Source organism: Petaurus breviceps, unplaced genomic scaffold (assembly GCF_028583685.1).
Source record: "Petaurus breviceps papuanus isolate PSGF00001 unplaced genomic scaffold, PetGlider_PUasm1.0 37, whole genome shotgun sequence".
Lineage (NCBI taxonomy): Eukaryota > Metazoa > Chordata > Mammalia > Diprotodontia > Petauridae > Petaurus > Petaurus breviceps.
Window position 1 is genome coordinate 40,522,948 of NW_027186296.1, and position 13,031 is coordinate 40,535,978.

At 39.2% G+C, this 13,031-nt stretch overlaps 1 protein-coding gene across 2 annotated transcripts in view; it reads left to right on the forward strand.

Moving 5' to 3' along the window:
* The window catches only part of DAPK2 (death associated protein kinase 2), a 189,811-nt gene that overhangs the window by 98,579 nt on the left and 78,201 nt on the right, over positions 1 to 13,031 (forward strand). For both annotated transcript variants that reach the window (XM_069098341.1, XM_069098342.1), the window contains exon 3: positions 2,945 to 3,166. In XM_069098341.1, coding sequence (XP_068954442.1) covers positions 2,945 to 3,166 — 222 coding nt within the window. The remainder of the gene's footprint in view (positions 1 to 2,944; positions 3,167 to 13,031) is intronic.

Sequence of the window (13,031 nt, forward strand, 5' to 3'; positions counted from 1 at the left end):
TATACTATGTCTTTCCAATTTTATATTTATGCCTCTGTCCTTTAATAAGAATAATGTTGTTCAGTTGGGTTTGACTCTTCGTGACTCCATGGACCATAGCATGCCAGTACCATTCATGAGGTTTTCTTGGCAAAGATACTGGAGTATCTTTGTCCATTTCTGGACAAGTCACTTAACCCTGTTTGCCTCAGTTTCCTCATCTGTAAAAAATGAGCTAGAGAAGGAAATGGCAAACCACTCCAGTATCTCTGCTAAGAAAACCCCCAAAATGGGGTCATAAAGAGTTGGACACGTCTAAAATGACTCAACAATAACAACAAACCTCAAAGCCCTAAATAAATATGAGGTGTAAATCCTGATCTGGACTTTTAAAGGAAGTAGAGTTTGGAATGATTTCCCAAATTCCAAAGATTTCTGAACATACTGGAATGGTTTGCCTTTTCCTTCTCCAGTAGATTAAGACAAACTGAGGTTTAGTGAATTATCCAGGGTCACACAGCTAGTAAGTGTCTGAGACTGGATTTTGAAGCTTATATCTTCCTGACTTCCATCCAGTCTCTCTATCCATTAAGCCACGTAGCTGCCTCCATTAATAATAATAACTAACATTAAAATAACACTTTGCAAACCTTAAAGTGCTACATTAATAATAATTTGTTGTTAGACTCTTCATGTTAGATTCTTCATGACTCCAGTTGGTAAACACACTGCAGTGGTTTGCCATTTTCTTCTCCAGCTCATTTTACAGATGAGGAAACTGAGCCAAACAGGGTAAAATGACTTGCCCAGGGTCATACAGCTAGTGTCTGAGGCCAGATATGAACTCAGGAAGATGAGTGAGTCTTCCTGACTCCAGGTCCAGCACTCTATACACTGTGCCACCTAGCTGCCTGTAATATAATAATCATAGCTAACATTAATATAGCACTTTAAGATTTGCAAAGTGATCTGTTTAAAAAGAAGGACATGAGCATTTATTAAACATCTACCATTTGCCAGACACTCTGCTAAGCACTTTTACAAATATCTCATTTGGTCCTCACAGCAGCCCTGGGAGGTGGGTACTGAAATTAGGTGACTTGCGAAGTCATGTCTTCCTAACTCCAGGCCTAACATTTTATCTCTTATGCTACCTAATTCCCTCTTTATGTAATAATAAGAAGAATGATAATAATAGCACCTACCATGTGCTAGGCATTGGGCTAAGCCCTTTACAAATATGATATCATTTGACTCTCATGAGAACCCTGGGAGATGGGTGTTTATTATGATCTCCATTTTACAGAAGAGGAAACTGAGACTCATAGAGCTCAATGACTTGCCCAGAGAGGCAAGTCTAATGAGTGCCTGAGGCAAAATTTAAACTCAGGTTGTCCTGACTCTAAGGGCAGAATCTATATTTGATTCTATGCCTAGCAATTCGCTGAGCTCAGGAAAGAAGGTCAGTAAATATCTGTTGATTGATTTTAGTTCCTGTGTGTACTGTTTCCTGACTCTGGGATGTTCTTATGGCTCCCCCTGGATTGGAGAGACTGAAGTTGAGTCAGTTTCCCACCTTTCCTAAAAATAATGGTCATTCTGTTTTTTCTAAATGAATATATACAAAAGACATGGAAGACTGGTTTATAGGACAATAGGATTTAGGGTGCTTAGAGATCATCTCACCCAGCCCACTTATTTAACAGATGAACAACCTTAGAGAGACAGAGACAGACTGTCAAAGAGACAGAGATAAACAAATGGAGATAGGGACAAAGAGAAAGAGAGACAAATAAGCAGACACAGAGACAAAGAGAGAAAGAGAGGCAGACAGAAGAAAGAGACAGACAGACATAGTGAATTAAGAGATTTTACTGGAGTAACTTAAATCGTAAGGCGCAGAGTCAGAATCTGAACCCTGGTCTTCTGACTTCAAATGCAGTGCCCTCTGCATCAGCATGTATTGGCTGTTCCTTATTCAATTTTCTAAGCCTGCCTTCATCACCTTTCTAAATTCTCTCTAGTTCTAAGGGCTCTGTGGGCACTGGTGGGAGTATGGGGAAAGAACAGTGTTAGAGCAGTTTTTGACAGGAAGAGCAAATACCCAGTGGCATAGGCCCCTTGGCAGTGAGTGGCAGGTCCAAAAGTTACTTCTACCTCTCTTCTTCCTTGTAAAATGATAATGGGATGCCTCTGTTCTCCTGGTTATAACTATATCCCAGAGAACAGAAAGAAAGACATTTTTGAGATTAGCTAACTCGCCTGTATGAAACCCAGGGCTCCCAGCATAAGTAATTTTCTTTCCAATTACTGACTATGGATGTCTACTCATTGTAAAAGAATGTTTTTTTTTTTAACTATGATCCTCTTCTCCTTTTCATCATGTATTATCATCATGTTAAGATGTCCCACCAAAGTCCCCACAACTCATGACCTAGCCTGAAATAGCTCTCTACCTTCATAAGTCATTTTGGCTTTTTTGAACTATTTCCTCATCTATCAAACAAAAGGCGTTGTACTGAATGACTTTTTTGACTCTTTTCAACTCTAAATCTATTATTCTATTACAATAATTACTAGGTTTGCCAACTTCTCCCTTTGTTCTGGTCTTGAGGTAGCTTGGTTTAGGAATCCTAAGTCCTGGAACCTAGCCATGGCCCATCTATTAACCAACTCATTGTGTGTCCTTACCATCTCTGGGCCTCAGTTTTCTTATTTTTTAATGAGAGTAAATAGGATAGATGCCTTTCCCTATCTCATAGGGTACCTAATTGAAATTCTGACATGAAAGCATATTAATGGAAATAAAGTTGTTGGTATCCAAGCTAGAATTACAATTTCGTCTCATTATTCAAATGACTTAGAAAATCTGATTTTGCACATGTTCTTTGCTGTTGGTTATCTTTATTGTTATTGCTGTTATGGTCATACATCAGTGTTCTGGTGTGGGTTTCTGTTTCTGCAGCGGCCAGTTTGCCATAGTGAAGAAATGCCGGGAGAAGAGCACCGGGGCTGAATATGCCGCCAAATTCATCAAGAAACGGCAGAGCCGGGCAAGTCGTCGAGGGGTACAGCGGGAGGAGATTGAGAGGGAGGTACACATTCTGCAGCAGATCTTGCATCCCAATGTCATCAAACTTCATGATGTTTATGAGAACCGAACAGACGTGGTCCTCATCCTTGAGCTGTGAGTAAAAGCGTCTCCTTTTCTGTATGTGTAGACTAGCTGGGGAAACCAAGGACAGGAAAAACAACTTGGTGGAATGAGGAGGTTAAGTGGAAAGAGAAGAGCTAAGGGCAGGCAGACATCAGTCCATCAACAATCACTTATTAAATGCCTGCTGGGTGTCAGAAATTGTTCTAGGTCTGAGGATATAAAGGCAAAAGTGAGATAGTCTGCCCTCAAGGAGCTTCCACTCCACTGGTGGGATACCTGTTCACAGATAGATAAATACATGATTTATGACTCCTCATTGTCCTTCATTTTGCCTTCTTTATCTTTAAGACATTTCTTGGGGCAGCTAGGTCGTGTAGTGAATAGAGCATTGGCCCTGGAGTCAGGAGGACCTGAGTTCAAATCTGGCCTCAAATGCATAATTTACTAGCCATATGACCTTGGGCAAGTCACTTAACCCTAATTGCCCTGCCCTCCCCCCCAAAAAAAGCAAAAAAAAAAAAGACATTTCTTGCATCTGACTCTTTTCCACTCACACAGCTTATCTGTTAGTTCAGGCTTCTATATCCCCTCCCACCTCAATTACTGTACCCCACTCCTAATTAGTCTTCCCATTTCCAGTATCCCTCCACTCTGGTGCCTCCTGCACCCTGCTGCCAAAGTGCTCCCTTAAGCACAGATCTGATCAAATCAGCCCCTGTTCAATCAATCAAAGTGGCCTTCTGTTGTCACTAGGATAAAATGCCAACACTTCTATTTGGCTTTTAAAGCTCTTAACCACCTTGCCTGAATCTAACTTTCCAGCTGCATTGAACACTTCTCTCTCTCTGTACTCTGCAGTCCTGTCAAGCTGATCTTTAAGTAGCTAGGTTGGTGCATTGGATGGAACTAATGGGCCTTGAGTCAGGAAGAGCTGAGGTCAAATCCTGCCTCAGACACTTATCAGCTTTGTGAGCCTGCGCAAGTCACTTCACCACTGTCTGCTTCAGTTTCCCCTGCTGTACAATTGGGATAATAACAGCACCTACCTCCCAGGGTTGTTGTAAGGATCAAATGGGGATAATAATTGTAAAGTACTTAGCATAGTACTGGTACATAATAAGTACTGTATAAATGTTAGCTATTATTATTATCTTTTCTCTGTTCCTTAAACATGCCACTGCACCTCTCATGGACCATGCACCGTTTTGGAATGCCCTTTCTCCTGACCTCTGCCTCATAGAAGAATCCCTTTAAGAATCCCTTTCTATATCAAGCCAGTCCTGATCCTCTCAACTTCTAGGGCCCTCTTTCTTAGACTACTTTGTATTTAAGTTGTTCAGTCGTGTCAGACTCTGTGACCCCATTTGGGGTTTTCTTGGCAAAGATACCAGACTGGTTTGCCATTTCCTTCTCCAACCCATTTTACAGATGAGGAAACTGAGGCAAACAAGGTTAAGTGACTTGCCCAGGGTCACACAGCTAGCACATATCCACGGCCAGATTTGAACTCAAGAAGATGAGTCTTCTTGACTCCAGACTGAGCACTCTATCCACTGCTCCATCTAGCTACCTGTATTTAACTATCTTGTATTTGTCCTTTTTACATTTATTCTGTATATGATGCATATTTGATGTGTCCCCTATTAGCAGGTGAACTCCTTGAGATCAGGGATTGCTTCATTCCTCATACCTGTGTCCCTGGCAGTTAGCAGTGCTTGGGACATAGTAAGTGCTTAATAAATGCTTGGTGATTGATAAACACACGGCCACTGCTGAGGGGAGTGCTAACACCTGGAGAGCTCAGGAAGGGCCTTGTGAAGGACACAGGAAACATCAGACATGTAGTAGGTCTGGGAAGGTTTGGCAGAGAGAGGGAGATGAGGTCAGCCTCCGGCAGGTTGCCTTCGCAGTTAATCACTCTAGCCCAGCATTCAGAAACACAGGCTGAGCAAGGGGGGGGGGGGGGGGGGAAGCTGTCCAGGACAGAGTGTCTCTCTATTAGAAAAGACAAAAGGGGTCACAGGGGTCTCACTTGGTCTAAGTCTGGGCCAAGGAACATGAAGGGGAAAAAAACCAGGACAGTGCATTGGAAATGATTGTTGCCCTAGATGTGAAATATGGCAAAGGGAGAACGTGAGATGGGGATGGAAATAGGAATAATGAAGGAGGAAAGTAAGGAGAAAGAGAAAGGTTCTCTTTTAGGGGAAAATAAGCATACTTTATTAAAACTGTTTTCTAACCCTCTAATAATGCATATGTATAAGCAGCATAGTTTAAGGGGAAAAATCCCTCCCTACTGAATTTGAGATCAGAAAACCTATATCCTTGGCAGGGCTAGGTGGCACAGTGAATAGAGCACTAGCTCTGGAGTAAGGAGGACCTGAGTTCAAATCCAGCCTCAGACACTTAACACTTAAAAGCTGTGTGATCTTGGGCAAGTCATTTAACTCCAATTGTCTTGCCTTCCCCCCTCCAAAAAGAAAAAGAAAACCTATATTCTTGATCCAGCACGTACTAGTTGTGTGACCTTGGATAAGTCAATAACTGACTTGAACCTTAATTTCCTCCCCTATAAAATGGGGATAATACTTGTACTATCTACATGATAGGGTTGGGGGCTTATGTTGCATTATATATGAGAAGTGCTATACAAGCTTGTGTGTTATTAAAAATAATTTGCTATGGTTTAGTTGTTTCAGTTGGATCTGACTCTTGGTGATCCTATTTGGGGTTTTCTTTGCAAAGATACTGGAATAGTTTGCCATTTCTTTCTGAAGCTCATTTTATAGATGAAAAAAGGCAAACAGGGTTAAGTGACTTGCCCAAGGTCACACAGCTAGTAAGTGTCTGAGACCAGATTTGAACCTGGGTCTTCCTGACTCCAGGCCCTGTGCTCTATCCACTGCACCACCTAAAAAAATAGTTAATTAAACAAAATTAACTTAATCATAGGATTAAAACATAATTAATTTAATTAATCAACTAAAATTTATTTAATTAAAAAGTAATAACATTATCTGTCAGAGGCCTGACTTAGCATGCTAACTGCTATAGAGGCAGGAAAGTGTCTCAGTGGATAAATGAGTTTGGATTCAGGAAGACCTGAAGTACCTGAACTGGTCTTCTACTTCTTAATAGCTGAATGACTCTAGGAAAATAACTTAACCCATTCTCCGACTCAGTTTCTTTATCTGTAAAATGGGCATGTAAAATATGTACCCACCTCAGAGGATTATTGTAAGGATCAAATGAGATAACATGTAAAACATTTTGACAGTCAACAAGCATTTATTGAATTAGTCTCTAATCACAAGGAACTCACAGCCTAAGGGGGAGACAACATTCAAGTCAGCCCTCTGCCAACAAGAGATATATGGGTTAAATTGAAGATAATTAAGAGAGGGAAAGCATGAGTATTCGGGCAGATTGGGAAAAGCCTTGCAAACCTGAAAGAGCTATTAAATCTCCTCCCCTCCATATGGATGTTTGCTTTGTGCCCATCTTGGTACTAGAGCTATAAAAAAAGACACCGTTAGAGAATGTAGTATTATTAATAGTTAAAGGGCAGATTGTGTGCTTATAAATCCTGTTAAAATTCAGGGAAGGGTGAGATCGCTTTGGACTTCAGTAGTCAAGGAAGGAAGGAAGGAAGGCAGAAATGGGTCTCCATATGGGCCAGGGTTTAGATGGGGTGGGGAGGAGGAAGACATGCAGTTGTCATTACTTGTACGTAAATTCATTCCTGTTTCTCTTGCTTCTCTGACTAATTACAAGGCTTTTTGAGAGCAGGACCTTTTAAAGTTCTTTTCATTCGGCCTAGACTAGGTTCATTTGCCCTGTGCCCTGTGGAATGATCACCATGTGCTGGACAAATTGGAAAAATCATCCAAACATTCTCTAGTCTGCTTATCTTTCTAATCCCTGTGCTCCCTCTAGAGTGATGGCCCAAGTCTACTTCCCCTAGTGCTGTCATTTATTAGGAATACTACCCCCAGAAATGGAATCTAGGTAGGTCAAAATTGAAAAACGTAGAATTTTTGATAATTATGATAGCTAGCACTTACATAATTCTTTAAAGTTTGCAAATTGCTTTACATATGGTATTTCATTTGATTCTCACCAACAGTCCTGTGAGAATAGGTGCTATTATTATAGGAGATTAACCTTTCTCTGGGTCACATGATTTACAGTAAGTGTCTTGAGGCTAGATTTGAACTCTGGTTTTCGACTTCAAGTCTATCACTATCTACTGTGCCCTAAAGATCATAAGATTTTAGGGCTGGAAGGGTTCTTAGATATCATCTAGTCTACCCACCCACCCCCATTTTATAGCTATGGAAATAGAGGCTCAGAGTGGAACTTCCTTAATTTCACATAGCTTCTAAGTTCATTTATTCATTATCTACTGTGTGTAAGACTCTGCTCCAGATGATGTGGAAATACCGAAAAAAAAAATCATAGCTAGACCCCCTATTCTTTAGGAATTTCCAATCTAGTAGGAGAGACAAGGCCTACATTTATGAAAAATGAACTATTGGTAAAGAAAAAAAAAGTTAAATAACAGCTCAAGACAATAGTAAGCAGAAATAATAATAACTGAAATCAATCAACTACCAAATAGTTATTAAACACATATTTTGTACCAAGCACTGTGCTAGAGGCTCAGAATATAAGTACAAATAAGGTTCTTAAACGTTTGTAGCATTTAAAAGAATGAAAACTGCCTTCTATGCAGTAACTCATCTGAACTTTATAGCAATCTTGTGAAATATGCCCATTTTACAAACAAGAAACTGAGACTTAGGTTACATAATTTGCCCAATGGTCACAAGAGGAAAAGAGATCAAGAAACTGAACATGCATGAAAAACTGCCAAAGAATTAACACAGGGAGAGCTTCTCTATAGTCTGGGATGGCCTGGGTCAATGACATTGTGGAAGAAGAAAGCAGGTTTGTAGCAGGGGGAATCATACCCAGGTGGATGTTGTAGGACTGGATATTCTGGTGGCCTCACTCCTTTGGAAGCCTATACTGAGAGAAAAACTGGAGAGCTGAATCGGACTTGTAGTCTGATGAGTATCGCTCCGAGCTGATTCAGGCTTTGAGTCTAATGATGTGATTTTTTTTTTTTCTGAGCCTAATAAACAGATCTGTAATCCTGGGTCTCCTGAGTACAATGTTATCAGTTAATTACAAAAAGTTAATTTGCCTTTGGCTCAAAAATAACAGCTTGAGACAGACCTTATGGGTTGCCTGGTCTAAATGAATAGGAAATCTACCCTCGGTGTCCTTAAAAAGTGATCTTCCAGCCTTCACCTGGAGCTATCCAATCACAGACTGATCACTACTTCTCAAGGCTCCCCATTCTAGCTTTGGACAGGTCTGTTTCCTAGGAAGTTTTTTTTTTTCCTTTAATAAAGCCAAAATCTGCCTCTCTTCCATTTCCACCCCTTGCTTTGAATTCTTTCTTTTGGAACCAAGCAAATCTAAGCTCTCTTCCACAGGAGTCAAATATTTAAATAAAGCTATTATATGGCCTCCTTCCCAAGTCTCCTCTTCTCCAGGCTAAACATCCCCAATTCTTTCAACCAGCCCTTGTATGCAGTGGTTTTCAGTCTTGGCTACTCTCCTCTGTCATGTTGATACCCTTCTGAAAATGTAGTGTCTGTAATCAAGTCTTTACTTTACCTGGTCGATTCCCATCCTTTTTTTTTTGGCCTCATCTACAAAATGAAGGCAAGTGATTCCATACTGGAGTGAAGATGCAGGGCTACCTCTGGGGGTTTCTGACAGTACTAAGATCCATGATTCTAAGATAGTAATTTGAATAACAGATGGAAATCTGCATCTTATTTTGCATTTGATTTGATAAATCATCTGACATCAAAATGTACAGAAATGGTCCTAACTCTTGTTTCTTTTCAAAATGTTTTATTGATGTTTTTGGTCTTCATATCCCAACCATTTACAAATCCCTTACTTATTGAGCCCTCCTTTGGGACAAAGGAAAATAAAACCATTTGATACAGAGACCATGCCTGACAATGTATATAACATTCTGGCCTAATGGTTTTCTAGCTCTCTCACCTGAGGGAAAAGGTAGATAGATATAGATGTGTAGTGACGTATAGATATATAAATAGGTACAGATATAAACACATCTATATGTCTATATACAGTTATCTACTTAGCGACATTCCCCTAGTGGTTTCAATATATTACCGGTTAGCGTAAGAAATTAAATGGGAATTTTTGGGGAGTTTTGTAGAAGCTGCAGGTGACACCCAGATTTTACAATAAGGTACAGTAAACACCCCATAAAGGAAAAAGAAACAATTCAAACTTCTTCTCTGGTATGAAGGGATGGGCAAAAAAATTTATATGGATTTTCCAGATTGCAGGGATGCCACACCCCTAACCCCTGCAGTGTGGAAGGGATGACTATATATATGTGTATGTGTGTGTACATAAATACATATATATAATATGTATGTGTGTGTATATATAAATATTAGTATCATAACATGTCATTATATATGTATGTGTATGTATATATATATATATATACACACATAACGCATGTTTATAAATTCTCTCTTCTCCAGGACCTTCATTGATTTTCCCATTATTCAGAGATCAACTTTCTGTTTGAGATCATTTTTATTTACATGACTGCAGTCATTTTCTATATTTCTCTATATTTTCTTTTGGTGCTACTTATTTTCATCCATATTTCTTCATATGAATCTTTCTATAGTTCTCAGAATTCCTGATATTTGTCATTTCTTACTGTATAATAATATTCTATCACATTAATTATACCATTTCCCTCTCAGTCATTCTCTAATCAGTGAGTGCTCATTTTGTTTCCAATTCTTTTCAAACACAAAGAAACCAGTCTTGGCTTCTTTTGCCTTCCAACCTTTAGCCCTTTGTTCTCAAGGCTGTCCAGCAGCTACTGAATCAGGTTGGGCTGCTCAGTCTGGTCAGATAATTGATGGGACTCCGTGGGCATGCACACTCAATGCTGCATGAATGATGCTCTAGAAGGTCAAAGTTGTAGGAGGCATGACAGTTCATGGCAGAATTAAAAGATATGAAAGGGAAAAGGATATGATGATGATGATGTTGAACTAATTTTTTTTGTTATTTAATTAAAATTGTTTTGTTCTGAACTTGAAGAATAAAAAAAAGAGTGAGGGGCGGCTAGGTGGCACAGTGAATAGAACACTGACCCTGGAATCAGGAGGACCTGAGTTCAAATGCAGCTTCAGACACGTAACACAAAAAATAGGCGTGTGACCTTAGGCAAGTCACTTAACCTCAATTGCCCTCCAAAAAACAAAAAAAAAAAAAAAGAGGGAGCATTTCCACATACATGGCAGAACCCAAAAGAGGATTGTATATGAAACAGTACATCTTCATTTTGTGCTACTAGCTTTAAAAAATAACTGCTACATAGTTTTTTTTTTTAAAGTTTTTTATTTAAAAAGAGATTATTTTCATTAAGAGATAATGCAACACACTTTTTTCCTCAGGTTGAGAGGTAGAGGACTAGTGGTACAGAATGTTGGCAGGTGTGGTTTCTGTATCAGTGAAATTTATTTATGAGAAAGTAATTATTTCCTACTTTTTCTTCTAAGCTATATAGTCTCTCTCCAATTCTTTCCTCCAGCATTTTATTTAAAATTTTAATTTCTTGCTTTATTTCTTTTAGGCATTCATGTAGTCCTTATGTACAATCCAATTTTTTTCTTTTGCAGTTGTTTTGAAATTAGTTTCCTTTTAAGCTGATTCTTGAGCATTGCTAGGTCTAGAACAATTTTGTTTAGACTATAGGGATATCTTTTGTCTTTATATTGTCCATGCTTTCCCCTATCACCCTCTCCCTCTTTCCCCTCAGAAAAGGGGGAGAATTTTTTTAAAGAAAAAATAAAAAGAGGAAGAAGGGGGGGAAGCAAAAACTGATTTCTACATTTATCGCTTCCACATCGCCAACTTAGGGGCACAGCTACTCTGAGATCTGGAAAATTCACATAAAAGTTTTTGGCCCTCCCATTGTACCAGAGAAATCTGAATTTTTTCTTTTTCTCTTATGGGATATTTACAGTACTATACATATATTTTATACATTTTTGAATTTCTAAACTTTTTCTGTGTTATCTGCTGGCCTTGATATATCATCTGCAAATTCCACAAAATTCCCCCCAAATTCCCATTTAATTTCTTATACTGACCCAAAAGATGTCAGAACCAAGGTGGGGAAAGTCTTGATATGGAAGAGATAGCTGTATATTGAAAAGATCTGACGGTAGATGTAGTGCCCTATACCGGAGGACCACCCCACCTCTGGAAAGGAGTGAGTGGGTGGGAGTATCTACAATAATTTCTTATACTGTGTTAGCATATTCTTTGTTACTTACATGGACAATCAGACCTGTAGATGTTAAGAAGAGGGAGAACTTCCTTTGAATCAGGATAGTCCGAAAAGTCACAGAAAGAGATTATGGGACATGAACTTGGCCGGGAAGGATGGGTGGGGTGGAGACCAAGAGGAGGGGAGGGAGCATTCCAGATAAGGTTATATCCCAGAATTGAAAACGTGCTTGGCATGTTAAGAGTATACACTTCATAGAATTAAGTTTCCTTCCATGTGAAATATATCAACCTATGTGAGGAACAATCAGCCAATCAGTGAATAAGCATTTATTAATTATTATTTATTTTTATCTACATAATATATTATAATAATAAAGATATCAATTAATTATTAAGCACGTATTATGTGGCAAGCCCTGTGCTGAGTCCTGGGAATACAAGTTCAAAGACTGAAACAATTCCCACCCTTAATGATGTTATCTTCTGAGAGGGGAGACAACAAATATTTATATAAATGTATGCAAAATAAAAATAAAGCAAATGAATACAAATAAATATACAGACATTTAAATGCAAGTTAGTTTGGGAGGAAGGGCTTCATGCAGAAACTGGTCTTGGTCTCATTAGCACAGTTCTCAGCACTTGATCTAAAGAGACCTAGAAACCACCCCCAGCAGTGTGTTAGGGCATATTAACACATAGGCAATGTGTTAGATCCAGGGCTAGGCCTTCATCTTTTCATCTTCTTGAGCCTTTGACAGGACTGTATTTCTTCCCCTTCTGTCTTTGTTCCTCATTAACCCCATCCACCTGTTCATTTATTCACTCAGTCACTTAGCAAATATTTAATGAACACCTAATGCACACCCAAAATAGTACGAGGCACTTTGGGGCAGCTAAGATTAAAAAAAAAAAAAGTAGAAGACCTAATGTCACTTGGTTCCTTTTACCATTTAGAAAACACTAATTACTCCCAGGACTGTTCCCATCCTGGCCCAACCACATGGTGTGGCCAAGCTCAGAAGGACAGGAACATTCTGCTCTCCTTCATCAGAAAGATTGTCAGGTGAAGAAAATTGACCCTCTCACCCACACTGCTTCATCCATTATTGACTATTGTGAATTAGGAACCAATCTGTATTTTTCTATATAAATTCCTTTTCTTTCTTTTCTTCTTTTTCTTGCTTTGTATGTTTATGTATGAAAGCAGTTCCTGATTCCACTTACAAATGATGTGTCTAAAGGAAAAAATGATTATTTTCTTCCAGGCTAATTCATTCATTAAACTTTTTTAAAACAACTGTTTCATACAGAACATTGCGCTTAGTGTTCAAGGTCACCCCGGATGAGTGCAGGGCTCTTTTTAAAGGCTTTGGGTGCATCTGCCCTGGGGAAAGTTGAGTAGTTAGTTGGTCCTACCATTTCTGGGTCTGGCTTAATTCTAAGCAAGTGCAATATGGTAGCCTTCATACCATATGAGTGCCTGCCCTAGCTCTCCTGAGGAGAATATGTAGCA